This window comes from Dermacentor variabilis, chromosome 9, assembly GCF_050947875.1.
Source record: "Dermacentor variabilis isolate Ectoservices chromosome 9, ASM5094787v1, whole genome shotgun sequence".
Classification (NCBI taxonomy): Eukaryota; Metazoa; Arthropoda; class Arachnida; order Ixodida; family Ixodidae; genus Dermacentor; species Dermacentor variabilis.
Window position 1 is genome coordinate 113,125,150 of NC_134576.1, and position 22,738 is coordinate 113,147,887.

Consider the following 22,738-nt stretch of genomic DNA (forward strand, 5'->3'; position numbering starts at 1 on the left):
CGCATTGCTGATTGGCCTTGGAGCCACGTAATGTGTGCGCTGCAAAATGCGCTGCACAATTGGAGCAGTTTTGCAGAAAATCATTAAACACTTCACAATGACTCAGATCTGCTCGTTGGGTGGTGGGTGCGCATAATTTTAATGACGTTGTCTTTCTTAGCGACTTACCGCCAATTTTCCGTGCCTGGCGTGTTTCTAGCCTTTTAAAGCGCAACACTTAGGCGCCCGTTCGTTCCTACGGCGAGTGTCGGCGTCGGCGTACCTCGTAACCGAGTGAACGAGCACAGCGAAGGATGAAAGAGCGAAAGCGGAGCGCAGCGGTGTATTAAAGACGGCGATTGCGAAGAGATTGCTATGAGGGAAACGGAGCAGGAGGCTATGGTGAAAGCGTGAGAAGAAAAGCGTGCTGCCGTGCAAGATGGTCTCTGCGGCGACGATGGCTACGAGATGGCGCCAGAGTAGCACGCGTCATTTGTTCACCCATGGCGTCACCGATTCCATATATGGAAACAAAGCGCTGCATGAGTAGAGGTCTGTGTGCCGCGGCTGCTGTGACTCGCGCCCATGCGTCACGCACGCGCTGCCTCTCGCTATCTCCAGATAAGCGACGCTGTCGCGCCATACTTCGCTCCGTTTGCAACGTGCTGCACGAGGCAGATTGTCCGCGCCAGCGAATAAATCGCGAAATGAGAGCACGTATAGAGCTGCGCTTGAAGTTTCGCACCAGAGAGTATCGTAATAACCGGGGATTATTTTTTCTTGCTCCCACGAAAAAGTCTGTACTTTGCAGAGCTGAATGGCGAAATGTTTAGCGTGTATATAGTTGCACTTTAGGCTATCTGCATAGCACTCACCGGATATGGTCTTGACGAGGATTTCGACACGGGCCCGGTCTTGCTGCTTGGGGGAGCCACCGTCTTCGGCGATGACAGTGAAGGCGATCGTGGAGTCCGCCACGTCGACGAGGCTTCTGTTCAGCATCACTTCGCCCGTGATGCCGTCCAGGGCGAGGTACCTGGCGAAGAACGTAGGCACGCTAGAGAAGTAGAAACTTCGCTCGCGTTCTCTTCACACGGATGCCGACGGGATCACTGTTCATAATCACTTCAGATAAAAAATAAAAAAGAACGATATATGAATTCCAATGAAATACAATAAAAGTCAAACAAGCGCAATCTTAACTTCCCGTCAGCTTCTACGGGCGCTCAGAAAAAAAATCTGTAGGCGATACAAAACATCAAATTAAATTTACCTACAGCCCTCCTTAATGATAAAGATAAAATTATGGGGAAGAAATTACGCTCAACCCATTACCAGGCGTAAAAATGCACAAATACTACTTCATGTTTCACCTCCTTGCATCGCATCTTACGTGATTTCTGTACAAAGGAATAGGATGAAATGCTTGAAAGTGAAGATGACAAAAATTATTATTGTTCTCTAATTCAATAAATCGCTCGCCCTGACTCGTTGCCTTGACAGAGGACGCGGACGGGGACACTTCGCAAACGACTTCTCCAAAACTTTTCTATCAACATTCAGCCTTTCCTTGCTTTTCTACTTCCTTTTATTTCCTTTTCCTTCCTTTTTTAATTCTACACCACTACGATCATTACATTTCCCAATTACTTTCATGTTATTCCTCCTCTTTCTCTCCTTAACTCCTGCGATACATTAGCGATACAGGAAGACACAACCCTTGACTCGCACTGACATAACCTCCATAGTCGTTAAGATAGACGAGGGTCACTCCCTATGGAGAAGAGTGCCGATAACATTTCCTTCCCGATATAGGCTTGAGGAAGGTCACGTCCGAAGCTTCGCATTGTGCTATCAGTCTCACTACTTTCAAATCAGACGAAACTGTAAATTAATACTAGAACTGCCGCATTTCAGCCAACTAATCCAACTATATATCTTAATGTTACACACCCGCCGTGGTTGCTCAGTGGCTATGGTGTTGGGCTGCTGAGCACGAGGTCGCGGGATCGAATCCCGGCCACGGCGGCCGCATTTCGATGGGGGCGAAATGCGAAAACACCCGTGCGCTTAGATTTAGGTGCACGCTAAAGAACCCCAGGTGGTCAAAATTTCCGGAGTCCTCCACTACGGCGTGCCTCATAATCAGAAAGTGGTTTTGGCACGTAAAACCCCAAATATTATTATTATTAATGTTACACATTAGAAAAAAAATAGGCGTTTCCCCGGACGTTGACCTCAGTATACATTGCACAATGCTGAAAGGGAGACGTCCCAGTGAAACGTTACGCTTGTGAGATCTTCCACATTTATTTCCTTGTGCTATTTTCACGCGTCAGCACTGTTTTGCCCTCTTCTGCGTTCAAGACCTTCAACTCTAATTTGGCTCAAACACACTTCGAACTTTGCACGCGTGGACAAACAAACACGGTTTTCGGCATCAGCCCATGCGCATGTCTTGGTGAATTGGCCCACTAGCTGCTCCCACGTTCCTGCATGGCAGCTGTTCTAGGCAGCAAGCGTTTCCCTTCCAAAATGCATTGCACTCAGTACATATATAGGGGAGAGCGAAGCACCAGCAGCCAAGTTAAAGTAGCATTCTTTGTTGAATGCTACTTTAACTTGACTGCTGGAGAAGAACTGCAGCGTAAGCCTCGCCCATCACCGTGACAAGATGCAGGATGCAGAAGTGAAGCCTTAAAGCTCATCGTATAGACCCTTTTATCCGCACTGTAGCGACAGTGTTATACGCCACCCCAGAACAATTCCCGTTACTCTTGAATCAGCAAAGGAAAGAGAAAGCATCTTCACCCTTATTAATAGAGGTAAAGTCGAGAGTAAAAATCTGACGCACGAGGTTTGAAGAAAGCAATCTTTTTTTCTTCGCAGCTCGGCCTGAGGGCTTGTGTCATGCGGTAAAGCCACGGTACCTACAGCCAATGAGTGCATTTTCAACTGACTTCTTCCATTGAGAACACTGCACTTGAACGGCAGTGCTGCAAGTAGTGTAATTTTAATGCGGAACATTCTTTACCTCACGCTTGGCACATTGGGGCCGGCAGGTAGGTAAGTAGTTAGCTAGCTAGGTTCCTGTCTCGCCTCACTTTAATAGCAATAATGATTTTAAAGAAACACAGGCAGACTCATATACATTTGACATCTACGTAAAGCAAAGCATTCTTGCTGTGGGTAGTTCATGAACCAGGTGCGTGTGTCTGTATTAAGTGTGATTTTCGTGGTATAAATATAAGTATTAAAGAGCAGCGTGTCGTAAGAAGAAATCATTTCATTTCCAGTAAATTATGGAGATGATGTATATTATATACTCATACTTACATGGAGCACCATCATGCGCATAATACTTGTTTAAATTTTCAGTGACTATCCATAGTGCCGTGTGGCACCCGTGGTGTTTGTGATGCGTAGGTTTCTTCTAGAGCAACTGCGCATCGAAACGCGCCTAGCGTCCACTATTGCCATTTGTGATTGATTGATTGATTGATTGATTGATTGATTGATTGATTGATTGATTGATTGATTGATTGATTGATTGATTGATTGATTGATTGATTGATTGATTGATGTCGCTTGTCGACGCACGCGGTCGCGGCGTAATGGTCTCAATAATTAGGCATGTGTGCTAGACGTCCCATGGTCGAACCCTGCCATCGGACGATTTCATAATTATTTCTATAAATCCTTATAACGACGTAATTTGTTGAATATGATGAGTTTGCAAGGTCACAAAGCCGTGTGCAGCCGAAAGGACGCTTTTGAGGCAGATCGATGTGCTAACTATCATTCGGCATAGTGGCTGAAGCTAGCAACTCTCGTTACACATTCCACAGTTCCCTGTAGTAATTAGTGTATAAAACTCTATGCTTCAAACGCTAAACTCGTGAGCTACTTCTTCGCTGCAGCGTTCCTAGATGGCGCCACCATCCCGTTAAACGCGTTCGGCGCTAGTGGCCAGACATGCACGAAGAAGTGCCTCCAGCTCGGCAAGAAAGCTTCGCTTGGGAAGGAAGTGCTGTGGGGCTGACGGTGCAACCCAATCTCTGCTGTCGGGAGCAGAGCAGCGTGGTGTCGTAAACATTAGGCCACGATTCCAAAGCCAGCCTGGTCTCCGAAATGCTCTTCGTGAGCGCCTAGGTGTTACTTGCTCAATTTCTTTGCCTTGTGAAAGTTCCTGCTCTGAATTGTCGTGTTAGAATGCGCTATCTCCGGAATGGGCCCGGAATGCTACGTAGTGATTGTGTGACGTTGTACCTGACTCCGCGATCGCCCAAGTTAATCATGCTTTAACAGTTGTTCGTTGGAGTACAATTGTCAACGTCATATTACATAGATCACGTGACATAGCCTTAGATATGTACGATTGCATGGCAAGTGGTAGCATGCTCGACAGCACACTTTTTTTTGTGCACGATAGTGTTGGCCATAAGGCCGCTACGGAGCGGGATTTAAGGCATCACAAATATAAAACTGCGTGTTACAACAATAATAAGTTGTCAAAGATGCAAACTGAGTGTTACAGCAGTAAACTACATCGATTAAGTTTCAGTCATAGACAGCGGGTAAAAGTGGTAATTTGAACAGTAGCTAAAAATACAAACTGGGTGTTACAACAGTGAATTACATCATCGAAGTGTCAGTCATAGAAAACAGACAGAATTTGTACCTCAGTATAGTACTCCGGCAATTCATTTCGAACTTACATCAATAACGTGACATTGATAGGAAACAGATAAACTAATCACTTTAACAGTAATATAATACTTTGGCAATCCCTCTTCTAATTCATGAAAGACACTCGAATTCATAGAACACACGATATGTGATGTATCTACTAGCTGATGAATAAAATTTAAATAAAAAAATATATATGTACAAGAATGGAAGCAAGCATGAATATTCAGGATTGTAATGACGTCCTTATGCATTTTCCGAACGTTTCAGCTGAGGTGCACTGCATAACCGCTGATGGCAGGGCGTTCCACTCTCTTACAGCTCGAGATTGGAATGAATATGCATATGCGTCGATATGTAGCTGGGGCACAACGAACATCGAGTTGGGTTACTTGGGAGGTTAATGAGTTCAAAGCTACAAACATAAGAAACGCGCCTTATATTGAGCTCATGTGTGTAGCTTTCTGTAGTGTCTCGGTGTAAAATTTATTTAGATACAAAGTTCTAAGTGCGTAGTGCCGGCTGGCGGGTCGAATATATCTACATGACATTGCAGGCAAGGTTCTCCAAGTTTTGCGCTAATTTTAGCATGTTATTCCAGATGGTGTTGCGCGAAGTTCTCTAAAAACTGTTTATATAGATAATAAAAGGGCACATGAGATCTTTGACTAATGGTATTTCCGCAGATCTGAAATTCTCTATAAGACGTCCTTCACGAACTTTCAGAGAATGCCAGCTTACCTAAGCGCCCTCGTTGACTCCGGTCCGGCCTCGAGGCGGTAGTAGACCTCGGCGTTGTACGGCACCGGGTCCGGGTCGTGGGCTCGCACCTGGAGTACCCGGTACCCGGGCCGGGTGCGGGTCTGGTGCACCTCGGCGCGGTACACCGGGTGCTCGAACCGGGGCGGGTACTGGTTGGGCACGGTCACCTCGATCTGCATCGTCTTCACCTCGGTCACACCCTGGCTCACGGCGGCCACGATCACCTGCACAGCAAGGTGCGCAGAATGGGAGTTGAGCTCGAGCCATGGGTCGTCCTCATTTCAGGATCTGAATAGATATGGTTATCGGTGGCCATCTCTAGACACAACACCGCGTGTAACACATTTATAGCTGACGTTGAAGTATTTTATAAAGATGGATATTATAAAGCCTTCTGATAGCGCGATTTTATAACGCCGTTCTGTCCGCGTTCTTTCTACAGCTCAATCGTAAATGCCTGCAATCGTAATAAATGCCTCAGGTTGGACTTGACTCAGTGTCCTGACAACAAATGAGGTAATGGTGGTGGTAGTGGTTGTGGTAGTAGTAGTGGTAGTAGTAGTAGTAGTAGTAGTAGTAGTAGTAGTAGTAGTAGTAGTAGTAGTAGTAGTAGTAGTAGTAGTAGTAGTAGTAGTAGTAGTAGCAGTTGTAACTTCTGAAGGGTGAACTGCTGGGCGTGTTGGTAATTGCACCTTGACGGTGGTAGCGCGAAACAACAGAGATTAAGGGACGGAAAACACAGACACGGTATTAGTACTAGCAGTAGTAGTAATAGTAGTAGAAGTAGTAGTAGTAGCAGCAGTTGATGTTATTATTTTTGTTGTTGTAGCAAGCATAATAGTAATAAGTGTGTACCAAGAATTATTATATCAAACGCAGGTAATCAATTCGGCAATGACGTCAGAAAGACAGCAGTGAAGCTTTTCTTTTGGCTAAAGTGACGCTGTCACACAAGTTAGACAACCTGGTTTATATATGGCACAACTAAATCCAATAAAAGCAAATTAGAAGGCGAGGACCAAAGTAGAAACAAGCACGCACACACCTTTCACTTTTAAATAGCCAAATCACCGTTTGCTTTGACGCCTAATGTTTCCATAAGTGGAGTTTTTGGAGGCAACTTTCATAGAAGGATCGCGGTATAGGCCTATACGTAAAGTAAAAGAAAGAAAACTCGGCAAGAGGAAGAACTTGTCTCAGCGTCAAGCTCACGCGCAGAGAAAGCGTGAACCGTTACAACACATTCTGAACTATCGTGAGCTGGCTACACACGTCCGTAGCTACATAAGACACCGCTCAGTATCGTGACACGAGCAACGAAAATAGCCGCGCGTAGGGCCACTCTTGCACTAAACCTAACCTGTGCCATGCACCCTGGAGTGGTGTTCCTCCCAGCTGCAGCTACACAGCTGGTTATCTGGTGTGGTTCTGCCTATAGGGAGCGTTAGGTGGCCGCGCAATGCTCTGCTTTCGCGCCGTATAAGGCATGGGAAAGACAGCGACAGAAAAAGAGAATCGAGTCACCGGCTACCTCACTCGTCAGCCCCCCTTCAACCACTCGTAGCGAGAAGTGCGTCAATGCGTATCATTGTGTTTAGGGCGGTGAACCTACAGCTTTGTATATGCCTGAATGCGGGCGTAGCTGCATAGCCCTGTACATATTTGCTTTGTGTGGTATATATATATATATATATATATATATATATATATATATATATATATATATATATATATATATATATATATATATATATAGGGGTTTTCTTCAAAGTTCAGCACGCTGGATATATAATATATATATATATATATATATATATATATATATATATATATATATATATATATATATAATACTTGGCAGCATTCTACCTCAGACAATTTTCAGTGCAAAACGACCTCCAAACCTCACATCTCCATTTAAAATTCATTCGCTGTGGCTGGCACATTAACTGCGTCATAACAAAACTCCCTTCAGGGCAATTTTTCTACGACGGGCTTGTTGACACATCGCACGAAAGTTACCGGGTACAGGCGCCATATGGAAGGCCCCGGGCATCCGATACGTGACAAAATAGTGACGTGGCAGATACACTACACACGCTGCGATATCCCTTTTTTTAGCAGCGTAGCCCTGTTTCGCATGCCCTGCCGCTCACGGCTTCCCACTCACCTCGTACTTATCGCCGACTTTGCGGTTGATGGGCCGCGCTGTCGTCAGGTTTCCCGTAAGGTGGTTCAAGTGGAAGAAGCTGGAGTCCTTGACGTCCAGCAGGCTGTAGGCGACGGGCTTGCCGGGCGCCGATTCGTCTAGCGCTCGCACTGTGGTCACGTGGACACCCGCCGGGGCGTTCTCGTGGACCCGGGGGTCGTGGAACGGCGACCAGAACACGAGCACGCCTGCGTTAAAGGCGTAAAAAAGGAAAGTGAGCAACCCAGTCAGGGAGACAAATAAAGAAAGGGTGGGGGGAGAAAAAGAGAACTCAATGTTATTGGGGTGCCAAACCTCCATGTTTGACGTTTAATGACATAAAGACCTACGTCACAACAGTGCTAACAGCGCATGCCTGGCGCTGTTGTGCCGGAATGCGATCGTCAAGACGCCTGTCGTAAGTAGGAACACACGTGAGCCTCCGTCCGGACAACCAACGCTGGATTTATGGGGAGCGCTATAGGTGTCTTTACTGTTCCTAATTGAGCCTTATTCGCCTTTTAATTCTGTGGTTTTGCGTGAAAGAACAAACGCCTAAATTATTACGCACGTCGAAATAGGGGAACTCCGGGTTAATTTTCCCCATCTGTAGCTCTCTAACGGCCACGCAGTGCAAGGTACACGGGTGTCTTTGCATTTCGCCCCCATCGAAATGCGGCCTCCGCGGGAGGAATTTGATCCTGCGGCCTCGGGCTCAGTCAGCGTTATTCCAAAGCCACTATGTCAAAGCGCGTATTGATCTTAACTAATATCTGTGTGTGTAGAGGATATAGCACCGGTCCATGTCGCGCCACAGACGAGATATCGAACTAAACCTATACTGGTAATGGCCCATTGAATGGGGGCTTGTGATTTTTTTTTCTTCGTCCAATGATGAACTAGAAGCTGGGGGTATAAGTGAGTGGCTGGACGTTAACATCGTATCAGAAGGGTCGGACTGACAGACACGCGGTATCCAGCTGTATGTCCATTAGTGTTGCCAAGGTTAAAAACAAAATATTTAGCGCGGGAGTGGTGTCGTGGTCAAAGTTACTCAACCAGTGAAAGGCAACGCTTACGACACACACTCTCTAAAGTGAGTACGTGAATAAACATAACCGCGGCAACTGAGAAAAAGTAACGTCATGTGAGATAAATAATGCAAGGGAGCTGTGCTGCTCAGGGAGTTGCAAGATCCGTGGTACATCCTCGAGTGGAGCCTGAAACGGCGCTCTGAGGAGACGAAAAACACGAAAGAGAAAATCAAGAGCCTCAGAGACAAGTGCCCGAAGGAAGCAAGCAACCCCCTGCCCGTTGGCGAATAAAATAGAGCAAGATATTTGTGGCGTGAAAAAGTAAAGAAAATTGTAAGTGCATTTATCACTAAATTCTTAGGAGCTAGGCATCACGGGTACAATGAGAAGGCAGCGTACTTTGTTTTCCTTTGAGCAGCTTGCCCCGCAGCATAGAATTGCCTTCCAACTAAGCTTATTCAAGCACCGTGGCTCAAACAAGCGTGGCTGCACTAATGCAGCCACGCCTTTGTATTTCTATGCTGGCGTAGCAGAAGACGAAAATAGAAAAAAACCAGACGACGTAGACAAAGTGGAATAGATGTCCCAAAATTCATCAGTGAAGGAAAGCCGACAAAAATAGCAAGAGGAAAATCCTTTGTAACAGTGACCGTACTAACCATCTCTGGAATGACGATAGCAGACGATCAGAAATGTGGCCAAGCAGACGATACAGTAATGGAGCGATATCGCACTGAAGAAAAAAAAATGTTATGCCAGGTCGTAAATAAGCGGTAAAGTAGAAAACAAAAGTATAAAAGAAAAAAGAAGCTGTACTGGCACGTCCGGTCTCACGAATAGCAAGCACGGTAATATTTTCAAACAAACTTGGATGTTTCTTGTTCTTAATGAAAAGACGCGCCCGCATACGTTGCAACACACATTCGTGTTTCTTTTATCGCTCTTCAGTATTCTTAGCTTGAGCCAATTCGCAAAAATCTCCTGTAAAGAAGCTTTATAGATTTTCGACCACCTGTTTCAAAGGCAGCATGGAAACACCGGTAATACCAAGTTGATAAGTAAGCTGTCAAAGTACAGTAATTTATATCTGTCGAGATGAGAAGGCATTTCCAGGTGAAGAAGAAAATAGATCAGAAATGAGACCTCAAAGTTGACTTAGCAAGCGAAATTGGCCACGGTTTTTTTCACGCCGTGCTATTCCGGAAACCACAATACAAATTGGGTAATACTTTTGAAAATATAGTTCATGTATTGTATTATATATATATATATATATATATATATATATATATATATATATATATATATATATATATATATATATATATATATATATATATATAAATCATGCATTCAGAAAATGCATTACACCTTAGCAAATCGATAAAACATTCTCATTTCGACACAAGAAATGCATCTTCCATTTTTGCACTGATTTTCTTTATCGTCCGCGTCTGAAGCATGAATCGGCTGGCCTTTACTACACGTTTGTACTACTCTGAATGTTTCAACACCAATGACGTCTCTTCCGTTTGGCTGGCAGACACTGTGTGGATAGACAGCGCGACTGAGCAGATGTTGAAAGAAACGCGGAGATCATCATCAAAAAAGATGCCAAGCTAGCAGACGAGGCTGGACTACACATCCGAACCCTGCGGCTATGTAGTATAGAGCAACTTGGATGACGTGTTGCCAGGGGCAACGGATGCTTCTGGATTTATTTTCTTCGGAATGGCTTCGCACGCCGGTGATCTTGTGGAGAGAACGCTGCGTCTCGGGCCAAGATCAGCCATAAAAAAAAAGAAAGACATACAAATTGCGTTGCCTGTTGCTCGCCCGTTGAAAATGCCTTTGTGTGTCGCCATCGCGCTTGAAAGAGGAGAAGCCGTGTTACGAAACGCTGGCTTCACTGAGGCCGGTGCAGTCGTGTCGTGTTGCAGGTGACGTCACTACGACAAGGAATTTAAGTATACGAGGGCGGATGCCAGTAGGAGGCTTAACGGATGCCATGCGATGTTTCTTGTTCTGCTCAGGCAGTACACACACACACACACACACACACACACACACACACACACACACACACACACACACACACACACACACACACACACACATATATATATATATATATATATATATACGAAGCTTAAATGTGAAGAGCTTTTCTTTTAACGTGAGCCATATCCTAAAACCAAAACTAAGCCCATATTGCTTGTATTGCGAGTTAACCACGCTTCATACGCATGATTTGGACACTCAGGTTTATACAAGTCGAAGCTGCAAAAACATGTTACAAAAACACGCTTGCGATTCACATTTAGTGGCTTCGCTGTGCAGTTTTACGGCTTTTCCTCCACTTCACTTCTGATGTATTTAACTCAACTTTGTCAAAATAAAGAAAGAAACTCCTCACGTACCCTGAATGCAAGTACCACAGAACGGGCTTATCTCATCATTGCCTGGTCGTCATTACTTCTTCACCATCACACCGTCGTCTATAAGTTGTCTTCATACACTCACCGTTATGCCAGCGGGCTCGCTCAGTCGTCGTCATTCTCGGCTCGAGCGCAAGGCATTTTGGAATGAAGACGCCTGTCCGAGGCTACACCTACATAACGAAGATGGTTATTCTCTCTTTCTCTCTCGTCACGTTATTCTCTCTTTCGCTCTCGTAACGTTGCCACGGTTGTCATGTACATATGGTCCCCCCATCCTAAGAACAGTCTTGCACGGAAAGAACGAACAATTCAAATATCGGTGACGTGCGTCGGTAGAAAGGTGTTAGTGCAAACGCGAAATAAAAAAACACCAGCGAATGGTGACATGTGTATTCTTCTACAGTAGTAAATCACCGGCGAGAGCATCTCTCTTTTGCTCTCTCTCTCTCCTAATATATATATATATATATATATATATATATATATATATATATATATATATAAGAGTAGGAAACAATAAGTCTACAGCTTGTTTTCTCGCTCATTCGTCCATTCCTGCCTTTTCTTTTCTCCCTTATTTTAGCAGTGAAAACTTGTAAAGGCAGGATACGTTAAAGTTTGCTATCCTAAAATTGCAAAATTTGGTGCTGAAGCCATAACAAAAAATTTGTTGTTGCTGTTCACGATCATGGGTACCTTCATTCACAATACGGGGATGAACTTTTGCTGGCAAACAAACCTCACGACGCAGAAGAGCTAATCACATGCGAGGATGAAGGGTTGAAATACGTGGCGCATGTTTGCTGCAACCCTTATACCTTTTTTACCTTTTTTTTAATTTTTCTTCTTCGATGGCAAGCGCAGCTTGGATTGCACGACCACTATTCGGGTACGATAGGTGGTCCTTCATGAAAGTCACGAGACGTGGATACAAACGCCATCTCCTTTCCCTTTTGAAGCAACGAAGGTCGATTTCCTTGCGAAGCCTGGCCCGGATATGCGAGAATTCCCTGGCCCTTCGTTTTTGACGAGACGTGAAATGGAACGCTGGAGGACAGGTGTGTGTCACCTCTTCAATGCAAAAGCAATCAAATTTTTGTTCCTACTCCCCTCCCACTTATCCCTCGCCCCCTTATTTTCGGCCCTCATTACCGCAAGGCAAAAGCGTCAGTCGGTCGCAGAGCTATCAGAAATCTGTGAAGGGAGCAGACAGTGGACAGACGAAACAAAGATCGCAGGGGCAGGAGGCGTCGCACGATGTGGTATAATGCAAGCTCGCTTCCTGCGAAAGAGGTGGGTAGGGACGGAATTCGATATGGCACTGCACTTCTAAATAGTTTATTTTAAGCTCTCGCGCTCTTATAGAGGTGATCGATGCGCATAATTCACGGAAAAAGCCCACAAGGGACTCGCGTCCCTTGACCGACCTCATTTTGAAAGAAAGAAAAAAAAAAGACGGACTCGGCGGGAATGAGAGCACAGTGGAAGCAAACACAGCAGAGCACAGAAAGCACAGTTTCGTCACTTTTACTCTTTTTTTCTCTTTGTCGTCTGCTTGGGGTCTCCTGCTTGTTTTCGCGATCCTCGCCTCCCTGTCTTTCCTTATTCGTTTGTTCCGTCTCCTGATTTATTTCTCAAGTATTCGGTTATGCAAACAAACTTCTGCGAAACTCACCGGCATCGCACTCCCAGTGCTCCCTGGCTGTTTCCCTATCATCCCGTTTTCTTTTCAGTCTTTTTTTTTTTGGTGATCACGAAGTCGCTATATACGCCTCGGTGATTTCAGGCGCCTCTTTGAGCCTCGCGAGCGCGCGCACACACACAAAAAAAGGTTAGGAAAGGGCGCAGTAGCGGTCGCTTCTGAGTACGCCGTTCTCGTCGCCGACGACGACTTCCACTTTCTTGGAGGTTTCAGGAATTCGCGAACCTGACTGTATGAGCGAAGCGGAGCTTCGGGCTATGTGCAGCTTCTTTGTGCGTGCAAATATTTGCACTTTTAGCAAGCCCCCTTTGTCCGCTTTTTATTTATTTACGAGCGACGTCTGCACGGCAGACATGGTTGCCTTCGGATAAGTACTGTCTTCCTCTTCTTCCGAGTTAGTCGCAGGAGAGTTGGCAGCAGACGACGCAAATTGCATAGAAGATATTGTAGTGCCTAACAAATGACGTCTGACGTTTATGCTTTGTCAGCGATGCTTTCTGCCAACGTGGCCCCTCAAGGAAACGAGAACGCGCATTTAAAGCGAACGTTTTCTTTTATTCTCTGCAAGCGAAACTTCGCGAGAGCGAGGTAAGGCATTTGCTGTAAACTCTACGCTTCGAGCTCTTGTGATCGTCCAGTCATTTCTTGATTATAGCTTTATAACGAAAAAAAAATGGCCTGATGCAGCGTTGTCTGGTTATGCTTGCTTCGAGCACCACTTCCAGCTGACTTACCCTTCTAAAATGGGACGCAGGGAATGATCTTCAACGAGTCCTCAGAATGTGTCGGCGAAACTATATTTTGTTTAGTTGGTACCAGCTTGGAGCAATTCCATTTTGACGTTATAGTTTAATACAAAGGGTTGTCTGCTAGTCCACCCTGCTTTGAGGTGCCGCAACGAGCTCCCCTAATCTTACGTGTGCCACTTGCTCACTCGCTATCTACACCACCTAGCTGCACCACCATTTAAACGTTTAGAGCAACACGAAAGAGTCTGAGGATAAGAAACAAAAGATGCAAAACAAAAGCCTATACAGTGAGATCGCCTCGACAACAAAATGTCCTGTATCACGAATTAATTATTCTTTGCCGGTTCTATTGTGAGCATTGCGGTGCGTGACCTTTACAACGAATTTACCTGTGTAACGAATTATTTCAGAGTCCGCAAGCACTTCGTTATAGAGTCATTCGACTGTGCTATGCAGGTATACCGCATGCATTTTCTTACTTTTGAATTACATAGATAGATGCATGTCGAAAGATACATTAGCGTAAATGCTATACACATTGTCCAGTTTTTCGATAGCGCAAGTATTCGAAAGAGGCTTTAGAACAACATCACGCTTACAAATAATCTTTAGGTATGTGGGGCTATGGAATTATCATACAATGCCCACACGTTTTCAAAAGCCAAGCTGTCCTTGCCTACTTCCGCGAAGTAGAGAGCGAAAGAAAGAAAAGAACCGCGCTGATTCTTCACTAATGGAGACCTATGACAATTCGCGGTTTACCTTACGCCATTTTCTCTGATGGAGGTCACAATCAAGGAGGAGATAAAGCTCAGAGTGCATACACAAGGAGGGAAATCAGAAGAACGCTTGCTTTGCTACACTACTCGGTGGGAGAAGGGTCATGGGAATATGAACAGGTAGTGAAGGAGAGAGAGACCTCCTGTGCACAGGGAAACAACGTCAACCAGAAAGACTGCCGGTTTGCTGCTTTGCGGGAAAATTGTTTTGCCTGTGGAAAACAGGCTATATATACACGCTTATAACGGAAACGTTCAATATGAAGGATTAGCTGGTCGCTATATCGACTACAAATTAGGCAATTCCGAAACAATGCAGACATAGACTGTGGCAATAGAAAGGATGATGGTGACACTTTTTGTAGTTTATTCTACAACAGGGACTGATTGTAGAGGGTTCAGGTATGCCTTCACCTCGCCGTTAATAATCGCCTTTAACACCTCGCCTTTAATAACGGGGCGTCTGAAGATACCGATAATTTGAAATAATTTTTTTTTTTTTTGCGAGTGAACGTGTCTGCTGGCTTGTTAGGTGCTGTTGCTGCTGTCTCGCCGCATACTGAAACGGGGCGCTTTACTCTGTCCACGCTTGGCTTCACCTACCATCAGCAACAGGGCCCCAAACAACCGATCCCGACCGACACCCGTAGCTGGATCTACATAGACCCTATCCCTAGAAATATGCACCCTGAATATAACAGGGCCCGGCGCCAAGCTCGGGCCGGAGCTATCATAAAAGCCCTTGCCCACGTACCTGGCGTCACATTTGTTGATGCAGCCCAATACTCCCATGGCACACGATTTGTGGCCGTCGCCACACGCGATGGAGCCCTACACCACGCCTGCAGCGTCACTACCCCCACTTCCGAGACGGCTGAAGAAGTGGCCATCGCCCTGGCCACTTTAGATCCCACCTGTCACACCATAGTGTGTGACTCTCGCTCAGCCGTTACTAACTTCAGCAAAGGCCGTATTTCTCCCCAAGCTCTTCGCATCCTCTGCCAGGCACCACACTCTAAAGACAGCATAATCTCCCTAACATGGATCCCGGCCCATGCGGGCCCTGTCCACCCACACCTCCCCAATCTCAACGAGGTCACCCACTCCATTGCGCGAGGTCTAGTCAACCGCGCCGGAGTCACTGGAGATGAGTTGGACACCAGGGACAGTCTGACAACTTATAACGATCTCGTTAAGGCCTTTCACCTCAGTCGCCGAATCTTCCCCCCGCCTCACCCAAAGTTCAGCCGGGCGCAGGCTACCACCCTGCGTCTACTACAAACAAACACGTACCCTTCACCCGCCCGCCTCCACCTTATATTTCCGGACGTCTACACTACCCCCAACTGCCGGTGCTGTGGAATTCACCCGGCTACGCTTCCGCATATGCTATGGGAGTGCCCAGCACAGTACACCCAAACTGACGCCACGACTCTCTCGTCGAGGTTGCATGAGGCTCTGCGGAGCTCCGCCCTCGACGACCAAACCTGGGCGACCCAGCACGCCCGCGAGGCGGCGGCGAGGCAAGCCCTCGACGTCCCTTCGTGGGAAGCTTAGGCCCGGCCATCATAAAGTGCTGGTTCTACAATAAAAGTTTATTCCTCCTCCTCCTCCTTGTGCCCGTTGCTGGGATCGAAGCTCTGCCACCAGGTACAACAGCCCCGTTCTCTAATCATTAGGGCACACGTTTTTGTTTCTTTTCTCATATTTTCTGTCATGGTATTTATTTCAGACGCGCATGACTCCTGCGGGACACAAATGGATAAAGGATCTAAGGAGTCTATTCTAACTGCACGGCGGCGAAGATACATATAGACAGACCCCTTTGATTTAAATCCTCGTACCTTGCGATATCTGGTGCGAACTAGTCGTAATGATGTACCCTCTGACATGCTTCTACTCATTGGAAATGCATAGCTCGTGGAAAAAGACGGATGTTGGATCAAAATGCCAAACACATAGTTTCATGGGCAACTCGTTTCACTCAAATGGTCGTCCAGCGGAAAGATAGAGATGAACATTTCGAATTCCGCCCGGATTGGTATTCTGTATTGGTAAGGTGCTTATCCTTAACACCACTTTGGTGTTCCGTGTGAATATCTACCGTGACCCGCGCAGCACGTTACTCAAATGAATGGCAACTGAATTAGGCCAAAATCGCACGAATACTACTTCTATCGTGCCAACGCGAAGTAATTATTCGAGATGATCGCCGGTTTGTTGGCTATGATTAGGATTTCCAGGCTGTGCCACTTATTTACAGCGGGAGACTGGCCCAAAAAGGGGGCTGTACAAATTGTGCAAACGCCTACTCGTTCTCTGAGATGATCGCCACGGGTTGACAACAAAGATTTCCACACTATGGCGCGCCCGGAATGAGGGCTTACCAAGCCGTGTGTGGTACATTTGAATGAAATGAGAAGAATTGAAGAAATGCAAACCAATATAAGGGTTATCATCAGATGGCATAGCATGGGTGGGCGAGTGCGCATGCGTGCGCGGCAGATTTCTTGACGTCAAAGACACACGAATGCAATGGGTAATCTTATGGCAATTCATTCAGCGCTTCAACAGAGCTTTGCCTATAAGGACTGACAACCGATTTTAAAGGAGCTAGTTTTCTTTTTTTTTATTTGATGCAGCAAGGCAAATATCACCTTCGGTAGTATTTACACTTGCAGCGGTTACTTCCAAAAACACGTGCATATTTCGTAAGCGGAAATATTCTCCTCCTGAGCAGGCTCAAAAAAAAAGAAAAAAAAAAAAGAATCGCTCCTCCAGCAATGCTGAGCAGAGAGAGCGATGCCGTTAGCCCGCCTCGCAAATTGGCGTAGCCGCCCATCGTTCCGGTACCGCAGAATTGAGTGCAACTGTGGTCCACCGCCCACCATATTGACCTTTTCATCCACTTTTGAAAGTTAAAAAGCTGGCACGACAATTATGCGGTATTGTACAGACCTTTCTTATATTTGTACCTGCGTTTTTGTTCCAAAGTGCAGGCCTTCGTCATGGCTGGCTAGCTTCTGTGGTCGTTATTCAGCCGATAGACGAGCCAAGCCAAGTCATCGAAGACGAAGGCGAAGGCAGCGCCACTTTTCCTACTGACTACAAACGAAGGCCTATCAGCTCATCGTAAATTAAAGAAAAACTCATAACAGAAAATACTGTAGTGCATTCCAATACTAATGAAAAATATCAGGAACCGCGTGCCCAAATAGAACGTCACGTGATAGGCCGCTCATTCATATTGAGATTTTTCCCGCGTGGTGCGAGAGTGATCTATCCGCGAGATTGATTGAACAAAAGAAAGTATAAATCCACCGTTAATGGGGAAAAAATGTGGCTCGTATGAATCAATATTACAGGCACTCTTTCCATATCCAGGAGCAAGATTATCTCGATCGATGTTCTCAGCGGTTGTCTGCTGCTTTAACAGTTAGATTCCAAAACGTGTGATGGACTTTCACACACACACACACACACACACGCACACGCGCGCGCGCACAGAGAGAGATTAAATATATATATATATATATATATATATATATATATATATATATATATATATATATCACAGAGAGAGATTAAATATATATATATATATATATATATATATATATATATATATATATATATGTGTGTGTGTGTGTGTGTGTGTGTGTGTGTGTGTGTGTGTGTGTGTGTGTGTGTGTGTGTGTGTGTACGTCATGCAAATCTCTTCCGAGAAAACTTACCGACAAGCTGCTATACCAATAATTTATTATGGTCCTACCAAATTTTTACATCACATACTAAACAGCAGAAAGCCCATCATTGTAATAATAGCATTTCTCTTGTTACTGTCTAGTTCGAACTCAATGTCACTAGACGGCGGCAACTGCACAACTGCTAACCACCACGACTACATTATTTCGGTATTCCGCAACTGGTGATACATATATACATACCTACTAAAACTCAGATATTCAAAGCGTCTCCTTCCGGAGACCCCCGCTAATACACTACCGCGATTGTTTCTCCATCCGCACCTTGCCTTCAACTTGTCCCATATCGCAGGAAGCGAGTCAGTAGAATGACTTTCCCGGCCTTTCCGCGTACATTGTCCTTTATTATGGCAGGAACTCAACCCTATTCCTTCTTTTCACCCAGAGCTTTTTCTCTCTGACAACTGGGATCCATTCATCTATCTTCTTTGATCGGAAGCGAAAGCTTTGCGCGTAGAAAAGACGAGACCCGGTACCTCAACAGAGGCAGCCTTACGGGATTGATTTCGCTGCCGTGTTTCCTTGTAAAGCTCTGCCGCTACTCTTAAGCTTTGTTCGCAAACGCTCTTTCACGATCTTGGATCGTACTTTTTGTGGCTTACCCGAATGCTCCGACCACGTGTTCGCAATCTTCCAGCGAATACAGCCTTTGATCAACGCCAGTCTTGCTTGCCTCGCTTGAAGTGTACACGTACGAAAATAATTGTAGGAGCGGAGACTCAACTATGTTTGTTCGATGCAAACTATGCAGGTGTATATAAGTAGCATTCCACTCTTCGTTTGAGCACTGTCGGGTAAAGGCTGTTGCCGGGGGCTCCTCGTAGTCCGAATTGCCTTCCCAGCTTCGCTCCTCCTCCTCGCCAGTCCTCGGGGCTCCTTGCCGGGTCAATGAGCGCAGCGGTTCGGGGCCCACGGACGGTGTTTTATGTCTTCTTTCTTTGCGGTGTTCCTTTGCTCAGTTTGCTACACCGCACCGTTCCTCTTCGGTCTTCTCGCAGGTGTTACCTAAGATTGCATTTGTCGTTAGATGGATGGTTCGCACGAGCATCCCCTTTTAAACGTAGCGGTATAAAGCGCCACCGAGTTTGTTCTTGATCCTTGCCCGGTCTGCCTACTTTCAGCGTATCAGATCCTCGGATGGCAACATGTGATGGAATCGTTAGGAACTTATATTAGGAGGTGGCTGTTAAGAGATCCTAGTAACTAAAAGTAGCGCTCGCTTAGTCCTCGTCACTATAAAATAAACATGCGAGTGATGCACAGAAAAACTAAATCTAAAATTTTAATGCGGTATGGGCAGTAGAACGAGGAAATAAGAAGTTCATTGAAACGCACATGTGGACTGGTCATATCGCGATATAAAGATAAGGTGAAAGATGAAAAAGTAACATTTTTAATAAAATTAAATCAATTCTGGCGCTTTACGTGCCGATACTACGATATTATTATGGGGCACACCTTAGTGATGGAAATCTGATTACTTTTGACCACCTAGGGTTCTTTAACGGGCACCGAATGCACTGTACACGAGCGTGTTTGCGTTTCGCCCGCGTCGAAATGAGGCCGCCGCGGCTGGGATTTGATCCCGCATCAAAGGTACGCTTCAGTTGCGCGCGCAACACTTAAAAAGTTAATGACTTTCGCATGCGTAGCTGATGACGTCGAAACTTAGCTTCTTCACTCCAACAATTTCACAATTGCTTACGCCTAGGTCAATCGCGACTAAATAAACATGACCTAGTACTAAACATCAAATACCTGGCAAATTTCTTACCTCGATGTAAGTTGCAAGACAATCAAGTCGGCAAGCAGAATACATCTAATGGGACATAACCTTATTTATTCGTGCGGCCCGATGTGGGCTGCGTTCCTACGAACGTAAGACTAATCTATTTTCTCCTCTTTCCCTTGGATATTCTGCAGTGCCGGCCTTTCTTTTCCATCAGCCGCAGGAAGAGTTGAACACGGCCGCGAGTAAAGCACAGACTCCCTGCCCTCGTCTTTCGGTTTTCGCTCCTATATTTCCCGATGGCATTTCCCTTACTTCCCGCGTTTCCTTTTCCTTTTATTTTCTTTCATCGTCATCCTTTTTTGGAACGCCGCGAATGCAAGCCTCCGGGACTCGCCATTCGCCAGTTTTCGCTCTATTTCCCCGCGAGGTCACCGCGCTAGGCCGGGTCAGTACAATACCGCCTTTTCGCTGCCGTGAGCCTTAGGGTCACTTATTCTTCCCTCTTGTATATACATGCAGGGATACTTCTTCCCTTTAGTGCCTAGTTCACTCCCAGTTTCCTCATTCACATTTCCCTATGCGTTTTTCCCCTCTCCAGCATGCACGGGCTCTGCGTCACATCTCGTCGGTCAACAGCGCGCCAAGTACCTTGGAGTATAAGGCACCAAGTGCCTTCCAGTACAAGCGTTCAGAAGGGGCAACAGCGAAACAGACAAGAAAATATTTCCTGCCACGTGTAAACCTTCGTAGCTTCACTAGGGATGAGAGATTGGGTCAAATAATTTCACTCAATAAGACCATACCCGCACCCGTCTTCCCCAAAGGCTCCGTTTTGCTCCGTACAGCTGCTGCGCAGACACCTGTGACACTTTTGCTACCGCTTCGTCTCTAAATCATTCCCTTGTCCCTCTGTTTCTTCCCTCACTCCCCCACGACGGGTGCGTGACGCGTATTGAGCTTTAGCCCTGCGCAGCCGTCGTCGCTTTTGTTCTGGCTCCACTCCCGCCTCTCCCTCGGAACAAAACAAGGCTTACAAGTTGGCGGGGCTCTGCTTGCACGGCCGGAAACAACGACGGCCTGTTGACGACCGAGAAACGTGAAAGGGACGGGAAGGTGGGTTGGGAAAGGAGGAAGCGCCGGGCAAATTGGCGCAGAGGTGGTTGAGCTAGCGAGGTAACCAGGTTATTCGTTCCGGGAGCAGCTTCCCTTCGCGCGGAAGCTTGCTTGCCGGGAAAAAAAGGGAAAAGGGGGAAGCGGGTCGGTCGTGTCGAGGACAAATGTTTTATGAACCTCCCTCTGAGAACATTGGAGAGCACGCGAGGTGCAGGTCTGTTTAGTTTGTGTCGTTTTCATCTGTCGTTTGTTTGCTTGCTTTGTCTTACGTATCAGTTACGTTTTCGCTACTTCTCCGGAAAGAAATACGTTCGGATCCACTAAAAAAGGAGCATAAAACAAAAGCCTAGTAAGTACGACGCAAGGACACAACAAAGAATGAATGTTCTCTCTATCTCTCTTTCTTTACCTTCTTTTGATAAGCCGTAAGGCAGACTTCGTCAAAATAAAAGAAATACCGTGGACACGGTCACTTCCTCTTAGTGCGACATCGGTCCATTCGAATTAATCACCTATTTGTGTTGTGGGGAAAGAAGATAGGGCTAGCTACAGGCGGGTTTATGATAACATGTTTGTCAATTCATATCACTTTGAGAGCTTGGAAGTGTAAGCGGAACTCCCTGATACTCACTCACAAAACGTATTTTTGCTTAGAGATCACTCGGATTCCGACACACCAAAATTCTACTCGGGTGTGGTCACGCGCACTCAGATTCACCAGAATTCTACTCAGCCGGGCCATGTCGGTCAGATTAACACTCACCAAAAATTTTGCGCAGTCGGCCTCACTCCGCCTCACTCATCAGAATCAGGCTCAGGTCCCCAGTTGCAGTTAGAATACGGGCTGTCATTTATTCGAGCTTCATTCAGATTCAGGTAAAATTACGGACATTCTCATGCTGACGGAATTATGAGATCAGACTCTATAATGACAATTGTATGAAAAATCCATTTGCTATATTTAGGTAACCACTTTCTTTTGTTTTCGTTACTTTAATCCCTTCCTTTCTTTTTCTACAATCTATAGAGTTGTATTAATTTCATATTTGCATGTCCATAGCCCGTTCCTACTTTTGTCTTGTCTTTTCGCATTGTCCTCATGCTATGCTCTTGGTTGAGAGCAGCAATATGCAAAATAAAGAAAATAAATTTGCATTATACACTCCAAGTACAGCCCAAAAGATGCACATACGCGTACAACAATACAACAACCCCACGAAGGGTGTGCGACAGAAATGGTATATTCAGTTCCCTTGAAGTGTGGAAATGTGTACATCGGCCAAACGAAACGCTGCATCAACGACCCGCTCAGGGAGCATGCGCTAAAGGTTAAGAAAAAAAAAAGCGGACAAATATGCACATTTGGTTGCCCATATCATCGCGTGTGGTTGCGAGGCACTTTTTTTTTTCTGGGACTATATATGCTAAGCAAGTCTGCAAACCACCCGGCTGGAGTCGCTTTAGAAGCATTCCATATCCACGAAAATTCCCCTCTCTGTATAAGCAAAGCATCTATTCTTTTGCACAGTGCCGAACTTAGCTTCTTGAATTATGTTATCTAAAGCAGGCAGCAGTATTGTTCACCTTTTTAGTTATGTTTTTTTATTACCTTCGCATAGAAAAAAGCCATGGCACTTGTGCGTGGCTCACTTTATAAAGCCGGAGGGTGATTGGAATGAACAGTTGGTAGCATCGCTCGTCCGCGTCTGTCGTGTCTTCTTTATGTGTATGTGTGTATTTTGCGCTGTATTTGGAACTTACGATGTTAGACCGACTATCCCAACAGACGGCCCCTCTAAAATTGCG

General features: G+C 45.7%; 1 protein-coding gene across 1 annotated transcript in view; it reads right to left on the reverse strand.

Moving 5' to 3' along the window:
• LOC142558501 (uncharacterized) overlaps window positions 1-22,738 on the reverse strand; it is a 157,551-nt gene that overhangs the window by 63,972 nt on the left and 70,841 nt on the right. The window contains exons 2-4 of the mRNA XM_075670628.1: window positions 7,601-7,827; window positions 5,410-5,654; window positions 855-1,015 (exon numbers count right to left, since the gene is read on the reverse strand). Of these exons, the coding sequence (XP_075526743.1) occupies window positions 855-1,015; window positions 5,410-5,654; window positions 7,601-7,827 (633 nt within the window). The remainder of the gene's footprint in view (window positions 1-854; window positions 1,016-5,409; window positions 5,655-7,600; window positions 7,828-22,738) is intronic.